Below are 26,308 nucleotides of genomic sequence, written 5' to 3'. Positions count from 1 at the left end.
CATTCTCCATGTTCCCCCATCACTGATGCCATGTGTGATGGTTCCCTTCTGGCCTGATTCACATGTCACGTCTACTAACACCATAAATGGCTGTTACTCCCCCATAAGGTTTGCATTACTGCATGTTAAATGACACTTTCAGGCTTCTCAGTGCATCTTCTGCTCTAAGTGTTTTCCAGGCCTCTGGGATATCTGCAGGTTGTGCATCGTTAGCTTCTGCAAACTCAATGTTGAACTTCATCAGCACATATTTCCAGTAGTCTGAGGCCTCCATGCTCTGGTCTCCTGCGATCTCCCAGTCAGGGTAGAAGTCTCTGTACTTCTTATAGGGATGCCATTTATCACCTGTTTTTGAACTCTTAAACCTACAATCACATATCACTAAAGTTGTGCAAATATCTTTCTTCAGCTTCTTGGAGTCATCCCAGCGATGTCCTCTAAAAGCTTGAGGTCGGTGCCTGGTGGAGAAGTGCGTTTTGTGGTTCTGACCTCCTACTTCACAGGGTGTCCCACAGAAGGGACACTGTTCCCCACATCCACACCACATCCAGAGAAGAGCAGCTCATGGGGTTCAGAGGGCAGCTGTGTAATTCTTGCAGTGATGTGTGAGATGCCTCTATTGTTGTGATACCCCTCAGCTAAATGCACTTCCATTTCCTCAATTAACTCCTTGAGGTTGATGGCAAACTGGTCTGTCTTGGCGTTGAGGAAAAACAAAAAGTTGTCTAAGGCATCTCTTGGGAAGACCAGCTGATACTTAAGGTCAGAGCAGAACTGTGGTATGAACTCCTCTATGTCCGTGTCCTTGGAGATGCTGGTGATCCTGGCAGTTATTTTCTTTACAATCTCATGAAGGAGTTCTGTCTCTAACTGTTGCATTTGTTCACCTGATGACATTTTCATGATGATTTGTTCCTTTATCCAGTTTTTCACAAATGTTTCATATGATCTTGTGTACTCCTTGTACTTCAGAAATGAGTCATATTCGAGCAGGTACTTCAAAAGGACATAATGCATGTCAGTCTGTGTGTTGTAGGTCACTCCCCCATCTCCCATCTTCATGTGATCTGCAATTGCCTGCCCAAGATGTTTAGACACGTAGTCCTCAACTGCTGGCTTCACACAGGTCTCTGTGAATTGTTTAGCTCTCTTCTGGCACTGATCTTTTTCACTGAACGATTCTAAGAAGTTTTCCAGAAATATGGGTTTAGACTCCATCAGACGATTATGTGGGTTCTTGCGAACATTGAATTCGTTGTGTGCTTCCTGGAAGAGCCTTGCTGCACAGCCACAGACATGAACCTTAAGATACATTTCACATTCATCACTAATCTGATCTTTCAGCTGGTCATCAACAGCCTTGAGGAGGTCTCTGATGTACGTCTCATGGAAGTCTGTGTTGTTTCTCTTCATGAAGCTTATGTGATCTGAAATAAGAATGTCACAGTGTCTTATGATACCGTCACATTTCTCTTGAATTTTAGCAATTAAGTGATTCTTATCGAAATATATAAAGGCACTAGCCCATTTCTTTGCAAAGGAAGTCCAATCTGAAAACCATTCAGTTTTAACAAGGAATTCCTCCTGTCCACAAGATCTCAGGTTAACTTTGTTGACCATTTCTGAGATATGTCCACCCTTTGAACTTAGATTTGACCTGAGCAGATGGTGCACATCCTGATAAACATATGTCTCTGGCATTCTGACTCCATATAGCTCAGATATGATTTTTTCCCACATTTTCTCAAATTCTCTGGTGAGTCCATCCTTACATAAAACTGCTTTTCTCTCTCTACACTCTTTAAGCAGCTCATGGACCTTTCTCTCAATTGTATCCATTTGCTTGTCCTTGATTTTGTTCACCTTTTCCATTCCCTCTCTGATTTCAACAGCCTTCTCCAAAGAGAGTTTTATAGAATTGTCCATCTGTTGTCTGAGAGAGTTGGCACTTGTGTGGAAGTCCTGTCTGTATTTCTCTACTAAACTGACTTTGCTGTCCAAGTATTCGTCAAGGTTGGACAGGATTGTCTGCTCTTCTGCACTTAGCTTCTCTGATGCCTCATGTAACCACTCTCTGAGCCTGGTACGTAAAAGATACATTTGGACATTCTTTCCAGTCACTCCAAAATTGGAAATCATTGTTTCCTTGGTTATAAGCCACTTGTTCATCTCAGATTGGTAGGACCACTCCCAAGTGTTGTACTGAGTGCATACATCTGTGTATGCATCTGCCACCAAACTGTTCCTGATATTAAGGAAGTTCTCACATTTCACAGCATTCCACAAACTCTGAGTCCACTCGACAAACTCTGTTGCATTATTGTTCCTCATGTTACCAGATGTGTGTAAGGAGCCAATTAAAGTCTTCTTGAGTTCAAAGACAGCTTCACTGTAGCCAGCATTCACTGGGGCCATTGGGGGAGTTCCATGCCAAAGTCCAGGGATGTAGTAGCTGTCTTTATCAGGATCGTAGTCCATCACATCAGTGAACTTTATGTTGGCTTCTCTTCTCTCCATTTTAGCTGCTGCTCGGGTCATCTCATCCAACTGCTCCATCAGCTTCTTCCTGTCTCTCATGTTGCTGTCATGAGCAGGCATGTCTGACACGTTCTGATGCACAAACAGACATATGGGCTTCTTCCCAACCTCCTTCATTCTGAGAAAGGCGTGGACCACAATCTGCAGAATGTCCTTCATCTTTGTGGAGTTCTCCATGGCAATATTGATGATGGTGATGTCACTGAGCCCTATGACCAGCGTTGCTAATTCGTTGTCATGTTCGTAGCTTGTGTCCAATGCTGCCAGCTCAGGTGATTTTAAGCCCTCTGTGTCAATGACCATGATGAAGTCACACTTGAGCTCAGATCTGAGTTCCTCAGAGACTTTAATCAGAAGCATGAAGGCTCCTCTGGTGCATCTTCCACTGCTGACTGCAAACTGCACTCCAAACATGGTGTTGAGAAGGGTGGACTTCCCAGTGCTTTGCACTCCCAGCACAGTCAACACCAGGATCTTACTCTTGTTGTCCACCAGCTGATGTAACTGAGTCAGGACCTCTTTTATCCACTTCATTGGGATGTTTGATGCGTCTCCATCGACCAGCTCAACTGGAAACCCATCCAGTAGCATCTGAGCACACAGAGCAGGTAGGTGCTGGACTTGTTGTCGGGCTGGGTTGTTTTCTGGAAGGGAGAAAGCACACTCATAAAGCTGGCCCAGCTCACGGAGGAAGTGCTCAGGACCCAACAAGCAGTTGGAGATTTGGTCATCTAAATCTGCAATCAACTCCGTATTCTGTGATGTGTTTCTACAGCAGCCTTTGTACTGCTCTCTCAGTGTGGACAGGTTATGTCTAGAGAGGGTGTCCAGCTGAATCTTCAGCCACTTCAGGAAGTATAGACGCTCCATTTCTGGCTGTGAGATTCCAGCTGTGAATTTGTTCATGGCATCTGACATATGCATCCGATTCTGCTGTTCTCTCAGCTCCTTGTATTGTCCAATCAGTGAACTCTTGTAGTGTTCTATGCTCTTATTTCTGTCAGCCTTTCTCAGTCTACACATCTCTTTCTCTAACAAACTGATTTCCTTCCAGATGTTTCCTTGCAAAGGCAGCTGCTCCTTCTTGAACTCCATGATATCTGTAATATGTTCAGTGATGCTCGTAGCATGACGTCTGCCATTCTCACACTCAGGGGCGGCCCTAGCACATTTGGCGCTCTAGGCGAGCTTCACTCCTGGCGCTCCCCCCCCCAAATAATTTTTTTTTTTCCCCACGAAAACAGAATTGCAACTTTCAAAAGCTATTTTGCCCTGTAAGACTGCATTTCTTTCACATAAACACAACAACGAACGCGACGATGAACAAACATTAATTCAAGAACAAATCACTGAGAAAATGTCACGCCTGTGCTGGACTATGCTCTGGCCACGCCCCCTGTTCAACTGTTTATGGACATACACATTTTTGTATTCCAAGATGCATAGCTCTTGATTAGTTGAATCATGTCTAATTAAACTGGCTAGCTCGCTCCACCAAAACTAAAGCTGTCCAAATTTGATTACTCAAATTTTTATGACGCAAAATGACGCAAATTGCGGTACAGCTGAACTTGAACTGATGTTTCGACTGAATGGCAATAACAAGGAACGTCACAAGGCACTGGCTAGCTAGCGTTAGCTAACTAGCAAGATTACATACAATCCATTCACTAAAGTTGACAATACAACACTTGGATTTTTACCAGTATTCCTCATTTGTTGACAAGTTGCCGTGTTTGGCTTCCTTAATGGGTGTGCTATGCAACCAGTAAGATATGTGTAGTGTTGTTGCAGTGGCTATTGGCTTTATATGTGCGCCCCTATTTTAATCATGCCTTTTTTTGTATAATGTAGAATAAATGGACATATCATTTTTGATATACCCGCCTCTGTAAAATCCTTAAAGAACTATGTGACAGGGAGTAGGAAAACTTTCAATGATAAGGTACATCTTTTCTTCTTAACTCCACTAAAGTGCCCGGGGCAATTCACGCATTCGTGAACGTTTTCTTATCTGGAATTCATTCTAGGCTAGAACAGGATTTAAGGATTTACCTTTCTCCTTGGCACGTTTCTCTTCTTCTTCCTTTCTTTTCTTCTTAAATTGCGCCCCGGACGCCTCACTGTGCTAGCATGTTCTGACAACACCAAGGACGTACGTACCCCTTCCGTTTTCGATTTTTGGCTCATTTTATGTTAGATTTTTTTTTTTTATGTCAAAATATTGGTTGGAGATATAGAAGGGGGCGCAAAAAAACTCTGTCCAGCAAAAAAAAAACATAATTCTTGTTTTTTTTTTTTTTGCTGGGCGCAGTTTTTTGCGCCCCCCTCTGAGTGGCGCCCTAGGCGACCGCCTATACCGCTTGTAGGAAAAACCGCCCCTGCTCACACTTCTTCCCGTCTTCATCAACAAGAATACCAACACGTCGCGCAACAGCAGCCATGTCTTCCACTTTCATTATATGTGGATCCTTTCCAATGGCACCATTCACTCTGAAACGCAGGACCTCCACAAACTCTGCATTATTCTTTTTTTTCTTGATGATCACATTGGTCTCCTTCACCTTGTTTTTTCTGCATATATCCCTGAGTGTCTCCATGTTGAAGGTCTTACTCTGAAAGTTGGTGACCAGGAACAGCTCAGCTCTGCTCTCTCTGTTGTTCAGAGTGCTGAGGTCTCCCTCTAGTTCATCACTGAAGATGAAAACTGCAGCTGAGGTCTCACACAGGAAGGACATCTGGGTCTTAAACAACCTGCTGTCTCCTCTCAGATTGGCTATGGCCACTGGCTGTGTGAACAAGTCAATGTTTGTGCTCCCACAGGGTAGATACCAGCTGACTTCAACCAGACCATCTGAGATTCTCCTGGGCACATCACCACACTCCATGTCACGGTGAACAAATGTGCTGCTGTGCTGATGAGGATTACTGAGCAACTTGTTCAGAGTTTGAGATTTGGGCAAACTGCTCTCTCCTAGTCTAACAAAAGACACCATCGGGATGTCCATTTCTACGATCCTGCCCTCTACGATCCTGTCACCTGCTAGAGAGTCAGGTCTGAACCTTTTAACCAGGTCTCTCATGGCCCACAGCATCAGAGTGCTCTGCTGTGTGTCACAGTTTGGCAGCAGCAAAGGAACAGCAAACATTTTGTTGACCATTTCCTGCTGGAGGAAAGGATCTGAGCAGTGGAAAAGAGCAGTGATCAAATCTAGAGGATTTATGGCATCAGAATCATCATTAGCATCAGTAAAACTACATTCGTAATCTCTTGCATTTATATTAGACATCATCAGTTTCCTTAAGAAGGTCCATGGTAGCTGCTCCAGACTTTGTGCTGGTTTGTCGGCCACTGTGTCATTGTTGATCTCCAGGACTGAGCTGAGTGTGAGTTTCCATCCATGAAGATCCCCCAGGCCCAAGGTTGACAGCAGCTCAGGAAGGAGGTGTTCTGTGGGTTAAAAAATATTTGGCTGTTTGTACTGGGTTACTGGATTACTTTGCTTTAATATCTTTGTTCTAATACACCACCTGGTTAAAATGTCCCCTGTCTTTATGTCTGTCTATGGTTTTCCTCCCCACAGGGGGCGCTAATGAACTCTTCCAGTCATCTGTGAATGCATGCTGCTGGCTGACAGTGTACCAGAGGTGTAAAGTAACGAAATTACATTTACTCACGTTACTGTAATTGAGTAGTTTTTTTTTGTACTTTGTAATTTTTAAGTAGTTTTTGAAATAGTAAATAGTAGTATTTTTACTTTTACTTAAGTAGATTTTGACTAAAGTATTGTACTTCGCTACATTGGAAATTACATCCGTTACTGAGTAAAAAAAAAAAAACAGTTCAAGGCAGGAAACCAAAAGGCGTGAATCGCGCACGACAATTCTCATTGCAGTAGTGGATGCTGCAAAGAGTGGATGATGGAGTTGATGCAAGCCGCCGGTGCCGAGTCACGAAAGATAGAGGGAGGAAGATGATAGTGAGGACTACCAACAAGCTGCAGACGACCAACAAGCTGAAGCACCGAACTTTCCACCAGTTGAAATTAAAGAAGATGAAGAAAACTCATGGCCACATCTCAGCAAGCAGTTTGCCTTCCAACGTAAAAGAGGCAACAGCTATATAATGCTGTGTAAACTGTGCCTAATCCGTCAGTCAGAACTTTCTGCTTATAAAAATTGATCTTCAAATCTGCGCAAGCATGTGTTGGTAAGTACAGTATTTGTTCTGTTCCATTAGTAGTTCATACAGCGTTTTTGTTGTTTAGTTAGCTTTGCTCCATTAAGCAAAATATGCGTTTCATGGCACTATAGCCTAATTTTGGCTAGCATTTGCAACTGCCCTGAGTATGCTAACGTCGACGATAGGCTAGCTATACACTTGTGTACACCCCTTGTGTCCATCCTTGTGTTAACAGCCGTCATCCAATAGACTAATAATAATTCCATCCCTGTCTTCCATTCGTTTCAGGTCATAGCATTATTTTGTTCAGTCTCTCATATTGTGTTAAAAACTGCAGATCGGTCATCACCAATGAAATACACCACATAAACTGATATTAGGCTAATCATTTGGCTGCCTCCCATGCCCTGAAACAGGAACGATGTGAATGCGCACACCATCTTTGTCAGACAGTTGGACAAGTCAGTGTCAATGTGTATGTCGTTATCTGGAATTTATCACGATTAGTCAGATATTGATAACGATAAGTGGTGGCTTTGCAACGTGCGCGTCTTTCATGTTCATGCGCAGGGCTCTCGGTTAGCAAGAATTGAGGATTATGAATTGTGATGCATGTAGAAATAGAAAATAATGCTAAAATTCTGTATATATACTGTAGGTCTGTCATCTAGAGTAGCTATTTATAGCTATTTCTGTGTTATGATGCACTCTTGATGGCAGCTCAATACTTAATTGTCAGAATATGTCAGACAACACCTTGACCGGATGGTGGAGGCTGAAGCAAGTTGGACAACATTCATCAGATGAAGATGATTTATTTTCCTCAATGAAGTCCAGAAGGTCAGAAGGTACAGGGGAGTTAGAAGGGTACCTAGCCTGCATCTCAGTCAATATGGAACTACTGAACTCCTTTCAGAATATCAAAAAACTGTCCCTGAAACTCAATACTGGCCTACCTGCCTCGGCCGCCTGCGAGTGACTCTTCAGCTGTGCTGGATTGCTACTCACTGCAAAGCGAGCCCGGAAGCACTCTACTCACCTTGAAAACTTTTTAACTTTTTATTTTAGCTGTCATGTGGTTCATGTCTTGACATGTCCTTCCAAAAGTTCTTAAGTGTTGTGTTGACATGTTTAATGTTTAATGTTTGACATGTTTAATGTTTTAAAATAAAAAATAGCTAGTTTTTGTATTGGATTTATGACCCCTTGTCCTTTTTTGCACTATATAGGAGCGGCCCCCATGAAGTTGTTGAAAGTAACTAAGTAACTTTTACTTAAAGTACATTTTAAATGATCTACTTTTTACTTTTACTTGAGTAGATTTTTAGATGGGTAATTTTACTTGTACTTAAGTAAAATTTCATCAAAGTAATTGTACTTTTACTTGAGTACAACATTTCAGTACTTTTTACACCTCTGCAGTGTACTATATAATATTATCCAGTCTAAGCACTTATCTACTTCATCCACTTTACTTTAACGCACATCTTCACCTTAACAGAAACATTAAGTTACTTTAACCCTCTAATTCAACTTGGCTATTGAGTGATATACACAAACAGGCCTGATGCAGTTTGAAAGTGCCACATGTATGAAAAAACCTTTGTCACAAAAGATATGAGAAAATAGATATGGTGTGAGTGAACGGTTGTTACAAACTCATTAATGGGTAATAACTGTTTTATGTGTTAATATTGGCTATGTAGAAATAGATTACACATGGTAGCCTGCAGCAGCTTTACTGTTCAAAAGTAAATATTCCCCCAAATAAAAACACCAGCACATCAAATAAAGTATCCTGAACCTCTGACCCGAGTCTGATGTATCCAAGTGTTTTAGTCAGAAATATTTACATCCCGACTTCCGGTTTTTAGATTGCAGTATATTAGTAGTCAGTGGCGGTGCATCAATACAGGGCGCAAAGGCGCCGCCCCTCTTAAAATGTTCCCATTCCCATCACATAAGCATATTGGAGAGCACCATAGCGAGCAGAAACGTTGGTTTGTGAATATGGCGACAACGGTGACTGAAAACTCTGTGGTATCATTATGTGAAACACCGTTTAATCGACGATTAGATGTTGACAAGAGGACAGTGAAAGACTTGGGACCCGAACGGATACAAACATTCAGCAGCAGACCACTGATAGCACCCGGAGCTTCTCGTCAAACCTGTAGGCTATGCTAAGCAGAGTTGGTTAGCTGGTTGTTCAGTTAGTAATGCGTTTTTTTGGTTCCCCTGTCTTGTTGTCCTGGGTCTGAAACACTCTGGATTACAACGGGAATAAGGGATCTAAAGCACTTTACTGAAAAATGTAAAGGCATGAATTTGGCCTTAGCCATCTAAATAACAGCCTTAAGCTAAACCTCTTTAGAAGACTGAGTATTGCAGAGCAGTTGGACGAAGGGTACCGAATTGGCATTCGAAAACATGTAGTATCATCCAGTGTTTCTGAATCTATTCTGCTCTAAACTACTGGTATCATCCAGTCTTTCTCACTCTATTCTGCTCTAAACCTCTACACCCTGTTTTTTTTAATCTACTCTGTTTTAAACTTCTTGTACACAATGTTTCTGAATCTAGTCTACTCTAAACCTCTACTACCCAATATTTAAACCTCTGGAACCCAACCCAATATTTCTTAAACCATTCTGCTCTAAACCTCTCATGCCCAATTTTACAGTTTGTTGAGAGTTGTTAATGGACAGTGTTGAGCACTGTGTTTTCATGAAATAAATCTTTGTTTTTTAATATATTCTACTCAAAACCTCTCTTGTGTGTTTTTTTTCTCATTGTGGAGTGCTATTTAAAAACGCACTGTCCAACTGCGCCCCCCCCCCCCCCAAATATGAATCACCAGCCGCCACTGTTAGTAGTAGTATATAGTATTAGTAGTATATTGCAGCAGCTTTACTGTTAAGGCCCCGTCACACCATGACGTTCTGGTCAACATTTTCTGAACTTTCTATTCGTTCAATTTCGAGCGTTCTAGGGTGATGTGGACACATCTGGTGAGTCACTAACGAAAGAATAGCGTAGGACTGACACATGACTAGCGTGGGACTGACGCATGAGGAGTGTGTAACACCGACCAAGTGACGTGTCACTGGTCCGCGACAAACGTGTGCTGACGTGTCACTCCAGCGCGACAAACGATAAGTCAACCTTAGAAGAGCGTTTTACGCGTGTAATTAACGTGTGAATAATGACAGAAAAGCGTTTTGCTGGCGTGTGGGTTTTATGGTCAAATGGGTATAAAACGCTGGAAAATCATAGTGGATTCAGTTGATCTGAACAGTGAACATCATGCCGCCAAGACGACGAAAAGGTGTGAGGGGGGCTTCTGCTACTAGCACTGCTGCAAGTAAGAAGATGATAAATGCTGCTGAAACTAAGAAGAATACAAAGCCTCTTTCACTAGCAATGTCTTCGGACGAAGATTTACTGTTATTATTACTGTGATTTACGAAATAACGGGCGTTATTCCTGGGGTTTTATGTTATTAAAATGAATGATTTAAATTTGACACTGAATTTGTGTTTCTCAATGTTTATTATTAGAAAACATCAACACATCCACACACATTGTCCATGTCACAAGAGTCTTCATATCATATACATCTGCCATGGAACCAGCTATAACAGTGCTCAGCTATGTTCAAGTTCAATACATCTACTTCATGCTGGGCTCAAGCAAGCATATATACCCTCCACTCCGCTTTTCGCTAGATTATGCAATGACCTTGCATGACATGATAGCATGGAATATGTAGATTTATAGTGCACAGAATAATGTTTGCAATGATGTAAGTTGCGTTTGTTGATCACGTATGGTTAATAACATATTAATTGTAGAAGGGACATGATAAAATCAAGATCTTCCCTTGGTGAAAAAACTTTCGCCGATATCTTCGTACGAGAGATGGGTTAGGTGCTCAAATTTCCCTGGATCAAAGAGGACGTTAGTAGGCATGTCCAAACTAAAAATCACGTCTCAGGATTGCTGCGCACATAAGTTATTTCGGGTGCATCAACTGTAGTCAGTCTACCCTACTCAACGACTGACTACGATAGCCAAGTGTTTAAATTAAACGTTGAAGAATGCTGGTCTCTATGAGAACTTTTTTTTTTTTTTGGACCAGCGTTCTCCTCCAATCACCGACGATTACCGACGATTAAAGCGTTCACCAGCTTTCACACAAAGCTCTTCTGGCGCAATACCAGCGACCATGGACGATTACCAATGTTTCCTCTAACATCATAGAACTTTGACCAGAACGTCATGGTGTGACGGGGCCTTTAAATTAAATATTCCTCTCAATACAAACACCAGGTTCAACTAACACATCAAATACAGTAACCTGAACCTTACGTATCCGTGTGTTTTAGTCAGAAATATTTACATCCCAGCTGGACGAAGTTGTAGTTGCCTTCGTATCACAAAGTTTGAACCCATCTTAGCACATCAAATCAAGTAACATTAACCTTAAATCTGAACCTTAAGTATGCTTCAAAATAAAGACATTATGCTTGAACCTGGACATTATTTTGTTGTGTTTACTTCTCTGATGATCTCTGATGAGAAGGTTTACAATGTGAACAGAAATGCTACTGAATAGTTACTTTCTCCTACTACTTTGACTAATTTCCATTTCTAAACACCATTTCTTTTTACAAGGGTTTCACACTTCTAGTTGTTGTCTGTATTGTTGTGTCACGTACTGGGAATGAAAAGTGTCTGCAAAACTTTTCTGTGGTATACTATATTACAAAAAGTCTGCAAAACAGCTGTCTTGAGACAAAAAGCTGAATTTCATATTTCCTGTATTTGTTTTATAATACAATATGTACTGTAAGAGGTGTCATACGTTTTTATTTTATTTTGCCATTCAACAAAACTATGCAAAACTACAATATACAGCAACAATATATCATTTTGCAATACTTCAAGCATATGCTATAGTTATGATGGCATGAGTGTTTTGGTGGTTGTAGTGCATTTTGCACCAAAGATTAACTGATGTGCTCAGGTGTGTGTCTGTAAAGCACACTGTGTGAAGAGTGTTTGAAAAGTGTAAAGAACTGTAAAAAGTTTTATCTTCAAAATAGAAGTTCAGAAGATGTTTTATTTTCGGTCTACATGTCAAATCAGTCAGATAGCTTGGACACATCACAAAACCGGTAAGGTTGCAACTCACTGTTGTCTGATTCATTATGTCATTGTGCATTGTCTAATTGCACATCAGCTAAATTAATAGACAATTTGGTGGATAAGTCCATGTATATATTATGATATGAATTGTATCTCACCTGTCTTCATCTGAACAGAAGCAGGCTGGCTCTTTCCTCCATGTTGGAGCTCAGTGTAGACATTAACAGTGTAGTCAGTTCCTGGTTTCAGGCCTGTGAGGACTGTGCTGCATGACCTAATAGAGATGGACTCTGGCTCAGTCCCTTCACTCTGATAAGAGACCAGGAAGCTGTGTGGAGTCTGCTTCATCTCAGGAGACACCAGCCAGCTGAGGCTGGCAGATGATGCAGTGATGGAGCTCACAGTCAGACGCTCTGGGACTGGAATTGCTGAAAGAGATGAAAATTCTCATATCAAACTAAGTGGAGATTCAGAAACTGAACAAACAGATCTTCTTGGATATTGGATCCTTTGGCTCCTTACCTCTTCTAAAGCTCTGAGAGACAGGTTTGCTTTGACCAAGTCTCCCCAGGACAGTGGACACGCTGACGGTGTACTCTATGTCCAGCTGTAGGTCAGACAGGAGAAACTCAACACAGTCTGTGTGAGTGGTCCTCAGACATTCCCCTTCTCTGAACAGGTCCAGAAGGTAAGACACTTGGTCCACTCCAGCTGGCTTGGTCCACTTCAGAGAAGTAGGTGTTGTCTGAAGGTCCACACTGAGATTCTCTGGTGCAGGTATCTCTGTAGGTCAAGAGATTAGACAACAACTAAATCAAAATGTTAGTTATGAAATAATATCTTTATACAGGTATCTCTGTAGGATTAGATAGTTACATCTTACGTCTCCCAAAGAAAATACATTCCTAAAACTCAATAAGCATGCAGCCCTGATCAAACAGTACCTGTCTTAGTTGATGCCTCCACACATGGGCTCTGGTGGCCATCTTCACCGAGGGTGGCCACAGTAAAGTGGTACTTCTCTCCTGGAAGAAGCCCTGTCACCACCACCTCAGAACCTGCTACCACGATGCTGCGCTGCTCTTGGCCTCGTCTCCAGGTCACCCTGTACCTGTGGGGGCCAGGAGCGCCCTCTGGTGGTGACCATCTTAAAGTCACAGAGTCTGGCTGCACTGAGGGGAACTGGATCTGCCCAGGTGGAGGAACACCTGAGAATGATGGAGGTGGAGATGGAAGCTGAAACATGAGGTTTTAGTGCTAAACACAAATTTATATTATTTTTTATAAAAGTGTTAAACCATTAAATACCTCCTGTTTTCGTAACTTTGCATTGTGTCTCATGTGGATTCTGTGCAAACAAGAATAAAACATTAGAGAACAGAGAAACTGTGTTCATGATGAGAATGTCCTGCCTGTCCAGAGACTGACAGGGGAGAGACTGAGTGCTGTGTAGGGTCAAGAAGGGATAACGAACTACACGCCACCACTTATGCAACAGTTGCCACACTTGTGTTATGTTCATTTGGGAATATCATTTTACGGACTGCATTCATATAGCACTTTTCTACTCGTAAGCTTTACACATTTATGACATCTGCCCATTCATAAGTTGCCAACCTGCACACCGATGGCATTGTACTACAGAGACTGACAGAGAGAGCGAGAGAGAAGAAAAGGAAAGAGAGAGGGAGAGAGAGAGTGGGTGACAAAGAGAAGAAAAACAAGTTGTGAAACAGAAAGTAACACATAGTGTCTGAAAGAGAAAATGGAGGAGAAGAGTGGGTTAAAAAGGTGGGGATTCAGACACTTCAACACTTGGTGAGAAGGAATCAGGATCGAACTAGCAACCTTCCGATCGCTAAACAACTCCTCTACCTCTTGAACCACTGTCACCCCAATTTTACAAAACAGACTTGGTTATGGAACTAATACTTTCTGCCACATTGAGGCATTTTTAAACTAGTTTTGTTACTAGTTCTAAATGGATGGTTGCTATGGCCAAAGCCCAGTTGTTGGTTCTAAGTGGATGGTTGCTATGGCCAAAGCCCAGTGGTTAGTTCTAAATGGATGGTTGCTATGGCCAAAACCCAGTTGTTAGTTCTAAATGGATGGTTGCTATGGCCAAAACCCAGTTGTTAGTTCTAAATGGATGGTTGCTATGGCCAAAACCCAGTTGTTAGTTCTAAATGGATGGTTGCTATGGCCAAAGCCCAGTTGTTAGTTCCATATCTCTCATTGCCAAGCCAGCATATAACAGAATTCTGTTGAGCTTTAGGTTAGTAAAATCACTGTGGTCTTCAGCCCAGATATGCTGAAAGCTACTTCTGACATATTTAACATGTTGCTACTCTATACTTCCATCAAAACACTAATCTGTAACTCTGTCACAAAATAACAGTTCATTTTAACTTCAGAACTAATTTAGGCAAGTACAAAAAAAAACCTGGAGCTCCTTCATAGGTGTGCAAATATCAAAGTTAATTGATGTTCTAAAGCTTGTGTCACAATAGAGAATCCAACCAAGCCGTGGTATAATAACAAAGAACCCACACCTGATCTGTATTTGTGCCCACCTGCTCCACGACGTCATGTCCATTGTGATCTTTAAGGAAACAGCGTGAGCAGATTGCTGATTGGTCGGTCCTGCAGTAGAACTCCAGCTGTCTCTGGTGCTGTTCACAGAGGCTCTGATCCTGAAGGTCCTGTAGCTGGTGTCTCTCCAGATCTGGGTCAGAGTAGTGAGGCCTGATGCAAGTCATGCAGTAGGAATCCCCACAGGTCAGACAGGTCTTCACAGCAGGATTTAGGCAGACATCACACAGCACCCGTCCAGCTGACACTCTACAAGGACACGTCAAAGAGCAAATATTATAAAGGCCATGACATTACGAGCTGTACTGGTTTTGAGCCGTTTTCCTCACTCTCCCTTTGTAGGTTCTGAAATACAGTTTAATGTAATTCCCAAAGCCCACTGTGCCATTGTGGTTGGGTGGCAGTAAAAGGACTCAGAGGGACCTCAGGTTGCACAGTAGGGCTGCTCAATTATGGCAAACATCATTATCATGATTATTTTGGTCAATATTGACACAAGGATTATTGAACACGCTTGATTACTCATTCAGTGATTTTTTCATTTGTCCAACACTGGACCTCAGTGCTTTTATTTAATACAATTTGTAGTATTTTATTATTTGACTTTATTATTAGTATTATTATCAATGCATGTTTACATATTCTCACAATATATTAACCTATATTTTGTCTCATTAGAAATAGTAACTAGACTAATGTGTACAGACAAGTGCTATTTAAAATCATCATCATCATCTTTAGTTCATTTGTGTACTCTGCAGCAAGTTTTTTGTTTCCATACTCAGTTGAAAAGATAAGTACTGTACTGTACTGTACTGACTGATTACTGGTTGTTACGACCCTGTGGGTCTTTCTATGTATTTTTGCCCGTGTTGTCTGTTTTGCTTTGTGTGTCTTGCAGGCGGGTTGGCGCGTAGCTGATTGGGGCTCTGATCCCATTGGGCGTATGGAAGTCCCTGCCCCTTTAAAAGCGGCCGGATAACGTCACACTGGGCTTGCTTTGGGGATCGCAAATTTTTGCTGTCTGCCACGCCACTGCCACACCTTGTTGCCGTTAGGCCCAGCCTCGGGCCTTGCCCGCACCACTACCATCATTTTCGCTACTCACGGGAGTGAGAGACCAGGAGCGAGCGCCGGGCTGCTGTGTTTATTGCTTGTTTAGTTTCTTGTTGCACCTTAGTTACATTTTTCTATTCTTTGTAAATAAATTCACGGTTATTTTTTTTTTCCGTTGTCTGCCGTTTGTTGAAAACCTTTGTCCTAAAGCCCTAGACAGGGACGTGACAATGGTGCACTGCCACTTAACCTAAACCATGTTTCCATGTGGAGATGTGACATGAAGGTGGTACTGGAAAGTCCATTGTTTTTGTATCAACCCAAACTGAGCTGTTCAAGTGTTTATGTATAGCCTTGCGCTTTTTTGCGAGTGGTTCATTTTTGTACAGTGAAAGCCGCTGCATGCCGTAACATTTATTTGGCGCTTTAGAAACGTATGGATGTGTTCATTACATTCCCTGGCCATGTCCGAGTAAATGCAATCAAAGAGTGCTTTTATGGAATTGTAGGTAATTGAGTTATTCACTATTTCACCATTTAATGAAAATAATAATTCATTAAGAAAATAATAAGGAGGACAATTACACACTTGGTAAGGAGGAGTGGGGTTTTAAACTAGCAACCTTCTAATTACTAAACGACTCCTCTAACCCCTGTACCACTGTCGGAGATGTCGTAACACATACATACATACTAGTCCGCCCATACACAGATTCGTACACACATATTCAAACTCCTACTTCTATATGGTCATCTACACATACATATACAGTACCAGTCAAAAGTTTGGACACACCTTCTCATTTTTTGAGAAGGTAAATAAAACTTGTTTTGTTTAGTACATCATTCTATATGTGTTCTCTCGTAGTTTACGATGTAGAAAATAATAAAAGTAAAGAAAACACTTCTCAAAAAAATTAAAGGTGTGTCCAAACTTTTGACTGGTACTGTACACATATATAGTACACAGGGGCGGCTTGTCCATAAGGGCGATTGGGGCGACGCACTGCCTAGGGGAAAAGAACTCCTGATGTATAAACGCAATATCCTTGTAAGTCGCACGTAAATTACGACATGTAAATTTAAATGTAATAATTATTTTTCTGTCGGATTCTACCACTAGACCGTCTGATCTGCCTCTGTATGTCATTGTCGAATCAGGTAACAGTCATTCAGTCAGCCTAAAGTCGTGCTTCAAATGGCCCCTTCTGGGGCGATTTGGGGCGAAATGAAAATCGCCCCAGACCTCTCCCATTGACTCCCATGTTAAATCCATTTTTTTCACAAAACAGAGCTCTCTGTAGGTAGAGATAACGTATTTCCGCTGGGATCCGTATTGAAACCAGAAGTTGGAACTTTACTTCGGTCTCTGGTTGGTTAAAACTTGTCATCTGACCTGAAAAGCCAATGACTTGTGTGTTTAGTCGTATGACTTCGTAAAAGTTCGGTTAACAAGTCAGTTGAGTATTGAGCCGTATAACTTCGCAGAAATAAAAAAAAAATACAAAAAACGATTGTTTAAAAGGCAGGCGATCGACACAATTTCTCAACGAAAAAGTAAAGGTCCTGGTATTAGCCAGTCAAACTGAGTAAAGTACCCACTTCCGGTTTCAATACGGATCCCACCGGAAATACGTTATCTCTACCTACAGTCTCAATGCATTCTCTATGGCTTCTGGGAGGGCTCGCCCCTCCATGTCGTGTCATAAGTAAAGGACGTAAAAGCGTCTGAGAACGTCATATAGCTCGACAGAGGCATATTCTGTCAAGATGGCTCCTGTTCAGTGCAACAACTCAATTCGCTCTTTGACAGAAACTCCTTTTTAGTTGGCGTACTAATGAAGATAAATTGACAACAAAACAATTAGGACTTCCTAGACCAAATGTATCTATTCAACAGGTTTCTACAAAGGAAGGGAAATCCTACATCCAAGAATTGGAACGAAGGAAAATTGCAGCCGTGAAGTGACTAACGCGGTCTGTATTTCTATATACCACTGTCACTTTTCATAGGTTTCACAGTGTGTTTCACAGTTCGCTTCTTGCACTAACACTGAATTATTTTTTATGTGATGACTCATTTTGCTTTTGTAAGCCAATACTTTAAAGATCAGTCAATAAATATTGTTGGTTTTGACTTATGTCACCCCTTCTTTATGTTGTTACTGGACATATCATGTGTCGTTAAGCTATGTTACATCATACAACATTTGAGACACGTGGATAATGAAAAAGTGGGATCATTTAATGTGGAGCCACATCATGTTTGCTTATGAAGAATCCTGGATGCAACTTTCTTCCATAGCTTTCCACCTGTAACTTGCTACTCTAGCTATGTAGCAAGAGGGGACATATTACTATTGTGTGCTGCCAATAGTGGACAAATAGGTATTGCTGTATGAGTTAATCAGCTAACTTAATGTACCTACTGAATGGGTCGCCTTTAATCATTATCAAAAAAATTGCCCCCCCTGAGAATTTTTTCAGGAGCCGCCACTGATAGTACATGATACATAAGCGCATACGGTACATATATCCTCATAAGTATCTATTAATTCGTATCAATTAGATACTAATCAGAAAGTTGCTATTCGATTCCTCACTGTCAAAGCGTCCTTGAGCAAGACACTGAACCCCTTAATTGCTCCTGATGTGCAGTGTGCCATCAGTGTAGATGTAAAATGTGTATACATCCTTGTAAGTCGCTTTGGATAAAAGCGTCTGCTAAATGACTAAATGTAAATACTCTTTGGGCTTGTTTTTATCTACTTATTTTGAAAGAGTTGAGATAATTATTTTTGCTAGCAAGATCTCATTCGATGATTCATTCCATTAAGCCTACTGCCAGCAGGCACATTTAAATACATATGATCTGATTGATTGGGGTAATGAGGCACTTCAAATTAGCCTATACTTTTTCCCAACACTTATGCATTTAACTTGTCAGCGATATTTTGCCACGTTCTTGTCTTGCTCTCGCAGCGGTGGCGGTGTTGGATTTTGCCATGATTATGGTCTTGTATTCTTTATAATGGTTCATTATCATCTCCTGCTCGCCACCGGAGAAAAAGGAAGCTCTTTCTTTAAGTTTAGTAGCCATTGTACCGTTAAAAAATCATAGTTTTGGTGATCGATGCTTCCCCCTTTTGAAATAGGACGGGCACGCGCAATTACCCTGATAAGTGAAGTCTGGTTCGAATTAACGACATTGTTTGAGTGTAGATCAGCCTTGGAGGAACCTGTTAGTTGACTAAGTTGAACCACGTACGAGGAATACCCCCCAGATGATCACACTAGGTCTGGAATTTACTTTTTAGGCTAGCCTTTAAACTGATATGCTACTATATCTGAGAAAATGTTAATGGATGGATGGATGGATGGATGGATGGATGGATGGATGAATTTATTGTCATTGCACAGAGTACAACGAAATGCAAAGAGAGGATGAAAGATTACAGCATAACATGAGGGGAGAGAGGAGAGAAAAAAAGACAACCCCCAGACTATGCTCCTAGAGGAGTACAGTGTGGGAGCAGGAAAAAAAACACCTCAGCACATAAGCACATACATTTTAAACATGACTTGCAATGGGGAGGGGGGGGGGGGATGGAGGTAAGCCAAAGACTGGGTGATCTAAGCCCAGCCAGTGGGGGGAAGAAGGTAAGCCAGCACAGACAAGCAGCCAGCTGGCCCAGCAGCCCGTTGAGGCACCAGTCACAGACCCTGTCCTGTCATACTGGGGGGTACGAAGCAGACGAGGCGAAGGCGTGGGATGGGGGGTGGGGGGAGTGGATGCATATCTGTGTGTAGTATGTACGTGTATATGTATGCAAAGTTCATGTATGTATGTAAAGTTCATGCAAAGTTCGTGTATGAGTAGGCCTGGGTTGTTCCTTCCCCCAGGCCACAATCGGACAGATTCTCAGTTCGCAAGATTGTCGTTGCCATGGAGACAGCCTTGAAAGGGTCCTGGACAGAGACAACAATCCACAGGTGTCTGTGGAAAGGGGGAAGGGAATGAGAGAGAGTCTCACTGCAGCAATCTTCAGGGGAGTTGTTTTTCCAGCAACGGCCTTGGCCAAGGCCCATTCCGGTTGAGGGAGCCGAAAGCAGATAAGATTGGGATTGTTTGGTCTTGCAAGTAGCTGCATTCAATTTGCGCCGCTACTCTTGAGACCTTTTATCCCATTTTAGTAACAACTTTTTGTAACAGGTCTTCCATTCGATCCAATTTCATTTGCATAGCCGTGAACATCTCCTTGTTGTTATCAATCTGGCGGTTTGAAGCCACAGTCTGAGTGCCCACAATTCTACCCAGCGCATCAATCATTTCGGGCAGCCTTAGGGGGCTAATGACAGCTGTCGCAGTTTCCTTAATTTTCCGATAAATCAGGGTAGCGCCTAATCCAAACAGCAGAAATCCTGTAATCATAGTTCCGAATAGGTAGATGTCTTCAACGTCCTCCACGGAAAGGGCTGCTAGGCACACGACACGCCACTGCTCCCACGCGTCCATCATGTAGCCAGCTGCGAACGTCCCGGGAGGAGAGACAGGTTCCCCCGAACCCGAGCTTCTCGTTGAGAAGATGGTGTCAATTGCATTGAGAGACCAAGTGATCAAATCCATGTTTTTAGTTTGAAGAGCGATGCGGAGAGAGTCTCTCAAGTATAGCACAAGACAAGACAAGACGATAGAAGCCAAGCAGGGAAGGTCAAGGGGAGGAGAGGGAGAGAAAAATGCGACCGCCTTCGAAGAGAGCCAAGATAATAGTGTCTTGAGCAGGTGTGTAATGGATCATGCTAAGAGAATGGATAACTCTTCCCTGTACAAGCCTTGTGGTTTGTCTTATACCAAATTCCTGGCTGGCATTAGTTATTTGCCCTGTAGATTAGGCCTGTAGCATATATCTTTAGCCTGCTAACGAATGTGACGATACATTTTGTCATCAATAATAAACCATAACAGAGCAAAATGGGAGCATCATTGCAAAATATTTATCATATATTAGAAACAATTATTTTGTTGTTTTTTATTGCGATTGCGTTTTTCTTTTTTAATCGCTGGGAGCCATTATCGTAATTGAAATTCAATGAATCACCCAGTCCTATTGCACAGGTAGGTAAAATGTTCTGGAAAGAAGATCTGTTGCTAATGGTTCAAAGACTCTATCAGATCTGTTGCTTCTAAGGTGGTAAACAGGACTGGGCCCATGTTAGCAGATCCAGGACTACCTGACAGCAGTAAAAAATATCTTCAGACGCCCTGATTACTGATGGTTTGATACTTGTTACAGGTTTATTACTTCTCTTCAAATGTAACCTGATTCCTTTACTTGTTACCTTTTGGAAGGTTCAATCCACATCTACAATAGACACTCAAACATAATTCACAATGATCTCCATTATCAGCTTCATCACAGTATTGTTAAAATGTGCTGATATTCTTTACAAAAAGTACTGATACACAAACTGAAATCACCAGCATAAAAGTTCACGATGCCATAGCTCCGATTAGAAAAGTGTGCACCGGATACATTTTTGGATGAACTTAAAATGCATTTTGCATCGATAGCCCTGATGATCTTCCTATTTATGTTTTTAATATATTTATGTGTGAGTGCGTGGGGTTGCAAGCATGCTTTAATGTGCTTTAGTGTGGTTGAAGGGTGTATGTGGATGTAAGCATTGTTTTTTTTTTAGTGGTTGCACAAACAAATTTCGTTGTGTATCTAATGCACAAAGACAAATAAAGTCTATTCTATTCTATTACATTTGGGATGACAGCTGATATTAATAAAGATACAATTTAGGATGAAATTGGGATAACGTTTTTGCCATTTTTGCATTGACAAAAAAATATTTATCTACATATTATTATTGGTAAAGACCCTATGATCTCGAAATGTGAAGAAAAATGTTTGACCAATAATTATATATTCAGATTGATTCCTCATTTCTTAACTGTTTCTCATCAAGCTCCTTGAGAGTGATCACAAAATTAAAGTGCCATGAGAAAGGTATCCATACCCTAACATTTTCGATTTCTCAGCCACCCATTAAATGTTTATTGGTCGTTATTCTGGTGGCATATCCATCACACGCGTGGAGCAGAATCCCCTAGAAGACATTTTGGACTGATTTTTGTTATGTTATTCATGCAAAATTTATGTTAAAATAATGAGACCTTAAATATGTTTGCTAATTTATCTGGATTGGATGCACCAAATTTGACAAATGACGCCTTATTTGAAAGTTAATGAACTACAGAGTTAGAATATCCAATAGAACATTTCATTTTCGTGATATTGAACTTTTTTGTTGTGACATGCCTGAGATGCTTACTGAGTTACAGTACTTAAAAAAACAAATATGTGAAGTAAAAATGGCACTTTTTAGTTAAAATCATTAGAATTAAACTGTATGTCAAATGTCACATTGAATTGTGCATCATATTATTTTGTATTGCATCGTATCGCATTGAATCGCATTGTGATGAATCAAGTCTCGTCCAATCGCACTGCAAAGCAACAGGCGTTAATCCTATCGCATTAGTAGTTGCTTTATGTGTATCTTTCACACACACACACACACACACACACCGGCCTCTAGGGATGGGAATTGATACGATTTTAATGATTCCGATTCCATTTTCAATTCTGCTTATTGATCCGATTCCTTATCGATTCTCTTATCAATTCTCATTGGGCAAGGAAAAAAAAAAGAATACAAAACGTTTATTATACATTCATTTTCTTTTATATAATATTTTCTGAATAGATGATGCGCAGCATATACAGTACATTTACATATTTTAAATAACTAAAAACAAACAAAGAATAGGTCAAACTCTCAGAGAGAAAAAAATTATTAGTTTTGACTATAATTCCAATCATAAGTAACATAATATATGACTGATTTGGTAATGGGTTTCATACAATTTTTGTAATAAAACATCTAAACTCAAAAATGTTGAGGGAGCCTGGAAAATAATCTTATCAAATAGGGATCCCTCTCTGGTCTTATTTGTGGCAGTTTAGGGGTCCTTGATATACCACAGTTTGAGAACCGCTGTGTTAAATAATATTTGAACATGCCAATTACAGTGCTGTTTTTTTTAAGTGTATTCACCTTGAACTAAAAATAAAACTGACATAAACAAATAGTGAACGCTTGTTTACACAATGAAACAAATGGCACTAACACAATAGACAGGGTGTGGAAGAGTTTACCTTCCATATTAACAGATAAAGCGCTAAAGTTAGCCGCGCTGCTGTTGCTTGGTTGAGATTCATTAACGCTATCGTCACTCCGTAGTGCATAAAAAACTGGCTATATGGTCATCTTTACGCATGAAATATAACCACACTATTGAATGCCTCTGCCTAGGCGCCATGTTGGCTGCCGTCTAAACAAACCAAGAGTGCGTGGGTGTGATGTCATCGCGCATGCGCAAACGGCACTTGAATCGATAGCGGAATCGTGAAGGACTTTGGCTAACGATTCCAAGGAATCAATCCACTGGGAACCGGTTATCAACAAGAAACGGTTCTCGATTCCCATCCCTACCGGCCTCAGTGATGGAGATGCACATCCCTAGTCTGTACAATATGACACCAGGTAAACAGGATAGGCAGATTGGAATACATTTGTTTAGCTACCTGGAAAATTAGTATTTAAGTAACTACAGTATATTCTACAGTGGTACATAACTGTAATGTAATTACAAATATTACAAATGTAATGTGCAACCCTACTTTATTACTGTAAATGTAATGAATTTACTGTAATCAAATGACTTGTTAATGCATTAGTCCCATCACTGGTTATTAATATGTGTACCTGGATCCTTCCCCTGTGAAGTTAGGTTTGTCGCCTATGGATGCATCACTCCTCATAGACACACCGGAGTCTGTTCCACTGGATCTGGATGCATCACTCCTCACAGACACACTGGACAAAGGGGAGTCTGGTCTCTTCATGACATTCCTGTGAGAATGAGGCACATCATAACATTCATAACATTACAAAAAGGTTCCAAACAGCAAATAATCTGTATAATAAAATAACAAAAGAGCAAATACAAAATCTGAAACAATTCTAACAGAAATAAAAGAATAAAAATAGTCTAGTGAATCTGCTCCTCTGTGCAGTGAGGTGAGGGTTGACTTACTCTGTGACCGTCTTTGAACTGCCCTTTGAACTGTCACCTCTCCACATCATCACACTGGACACAGGAGAAGGTGGCCTTTCTTTTTGTGTCCTACGACCAGAAGACATGAGAGGATTTTTGAGACTCTGGATGATTTTTTAGGGGGATGGGTAGGTTGCTCTAACTTGTCTCGGAGTGATCTGACCCGGAACACAAAACTACATAGTGCACATCCTGGACGGCTAAAGTGGGAACGACACGTGTGTTTATCGGTCCGACATATGACCATATATCAATACATAACCATTTACCATCAAAATTAAGTTAACGTGTATCCTGCCACCCTTACTATGCTTGTATAACTAAAATCCCCCATGCACCAAGCCAGCCAACATAACTAAACATAACTCACCACAACAAAGCATATACAAATTCCCAATATCAATATAACTGGGCTACAGACAGCGCATGTTGTACCATGAAGGAGTTTACGGATCCCAGGTTAGGGTTAGGGTTACAACACTGTTGTGTAGCCTGCAATCCCCTGCCATCCCTACAATCCGCACCATACTGATTAAGTGGCCATATTACCTACTTTAATTGTTTACCTAAATGTATCTTCTTATCTGTTTATGAAATTGATGTCTACTAACAAAATGTTCTCTCTCTTATAATAATTGTAAAACTGAATAACTGTGTAAAGGACTGTATAGGATGTCGCCCTGGTGTGTCTGTAAGAACACCTCTGTAGTTGGAATGCAGTTTTATGGGATTGGGGATATGGGTAGCTAATGTAGGCAGCAGAGCAATACACAGGACTCAGGCATATTCAGTGTAACTCAAGGATCTTTATCTTTGTGTTTGTGTTTGTGTTTGTGGTCTATCAAAAAGGGAATTAAGTACAAATTATACATTAGTATGCATAATGCGTAACATAAAGGCTTAATATATATATATCTCCGACACACAGCAAAAAGGTAATTACAGTGTAACAGAGGTGATTACTATGTAAGTATACTGCCATGTACTGGTCATTCATGTCAGTTTTAGTAATCTAGAATTATAACTATACTGCCATTAACGTGCATCCTCGCGGTAGGAATAGAATACTCACTCATGCTACAAATAATAATACAAGAAAGCTTACACGGTCTAACATACTCACTAACATTAACAGTTCAACTAAACTGCGTTTAGAGTAGCTAGACATACAGCTATCATCTCCACATACTAACAAACACTAACATACTAGCTCTTAACTAAAACAACGTCATTAAAGTACGGAATTCTCACGTACATTATATAATAGAAAAAAAAACAGACTTACAGTTTGTCAGTGACGCACAAACATGTCTGAAAGGAATATGAAAGAGTAATAACTTTTACTACTAAACTGAATAGGCAGAATGAAACTAACACCGTGCACTCTTGTGGTGTTTTGCCGCAAACTGACCAAATCACGAGATGTGCTGAGGAACAGATCTCTGAGCATGAGCATGAGCATGCGCATGCGCTATGGTCTCTGGCCTTTCTAACAATAATAGTTATAGTAATGTCCATGCTAAGCTCAGAGCACGGTCCTCTACCTATAACTCTGGTGACCCGGAGGCTTTGAGGAAGTCCAGATGTGACCTACGGACGGCCATCAGAGATGGAAAGAGAGACTACAGGGACAAGCTGGAGTCCAACTACCTCAGCTCTGACCCCGACGCATGTGGGACACATCACAGGCTATAAAGGGAGAAATAGCAGTGATGATCAGCCTGCTGCCTCTCTACCTGATGACCTCAACATCTTTTACGCACGGTTTGAGGCAACCAACACCCTTCCTTCCGCGAGACTGGCCGAGGACCGAGATGACTGCATTCTGTCCCTGACCGTGGCTGACTTGAGGCGAGAGCTCCAAAGGGTGAACCCTCAGAAGTCATCCGGGCCCGATGGCGTTCCTGGCCGTGTAATCAGGGGGTGTGCCGACCAGCTAGCGGAGGTATTTACCTCCATATTCAAACTCTCACTACATCTGTCAACAGTCCCTACCTGCTTCAAGCAGGCCACCATCATCCCCATACCAAAGAAACCATCCATCACCTGCTTAAATGACTACCGCCCTGTAGCACTGACCTCCACCATTATGAAGTGCTTCGAGTGGCTGGTCAGAACCCACATCTGCTCTACCCTTCCGAACACCCTGGACCCCTTTCCATTTACATACCGGGCCAAACAGATCTACGGATGATGCCATCGCCCTGACAACGCACAACCCTCTCCCACCTGGAAAAGGGTAACACATACTGTATGTGAGGATGCTGTTCGTGGACTACAGCTTAGCATTCAACACTTGTGCCTGCCAAGCTCGTCCCTAAGCTTAGGAGCCTGGGTCTTAAAACCTCCCTCTGCAACTGGATCCTGGACTTCCTGACGAGCAGACCACACCTCCCCTCCTGTACTCCCTGTACACGCAGGACTGTGTGGCAACACACAGTTCCAACGTCATCCTTAAGTTTGCAGACGACACTACCATCCTGGGTCTCATCTCTAACAATGATGAGACCGCTTAAAGAGATGAGGTAAGGGGCTTGCATTACTGCCTGGTATGGTAGCTGCTCTGCTGCTGATCGCAAGGCCCTGCAGAGGGTGGT

The 26,308-nt window shown here is 41.5% G+C and overlaps 1 protein-coding gene across 1 annotated transcript in view; it reads right to left on the bottom strand.

The window, feature by feature from the left end:
• LOC122129237 (E3 ubiquitin-protein ligase TRIM39-like) overlaps positions 1–15,559 on the bottom strand; it is a 44,496-nt gene extending 28,937 nt beyond the window's left edge. The window contains exons 1-2 of the mRNA XM_042704229.1: positions 15,453–15,559; positions 14,446–14,713 (exon numbers count right to left, since the gene is read on the bottom strand). Coding sequence (XP_042560163.1) covers positions 14,446–14,713; positions 15,453–15,559 — 375 coding nt within the window. The remainder of the gene's footprint in view (positions 1–14,445; positions 14,714–15,452) is intronic.
• Positions 15,560–26,308: the final 10,749 nt, after the last annotated feature.

This window comes from Clupea harengus, unplaced genomic scaffold (assembly GCF_900700415.2).
Source record: "Clupea harengus unplaced genomic scaffold, Ch_v2.0.2, whole genome shotgun sequence".
Lineage (NCBI taxonomy): Eukaryota > Metazoa > Chordata > Actinopteri > Clupeiformes > Clupeidae > Clupea > Clupea harengus.
Note: the sequence above shows the minus strand (reverse complement) of the source record. Positions and strands in the feature narration are given on the sequence as shown.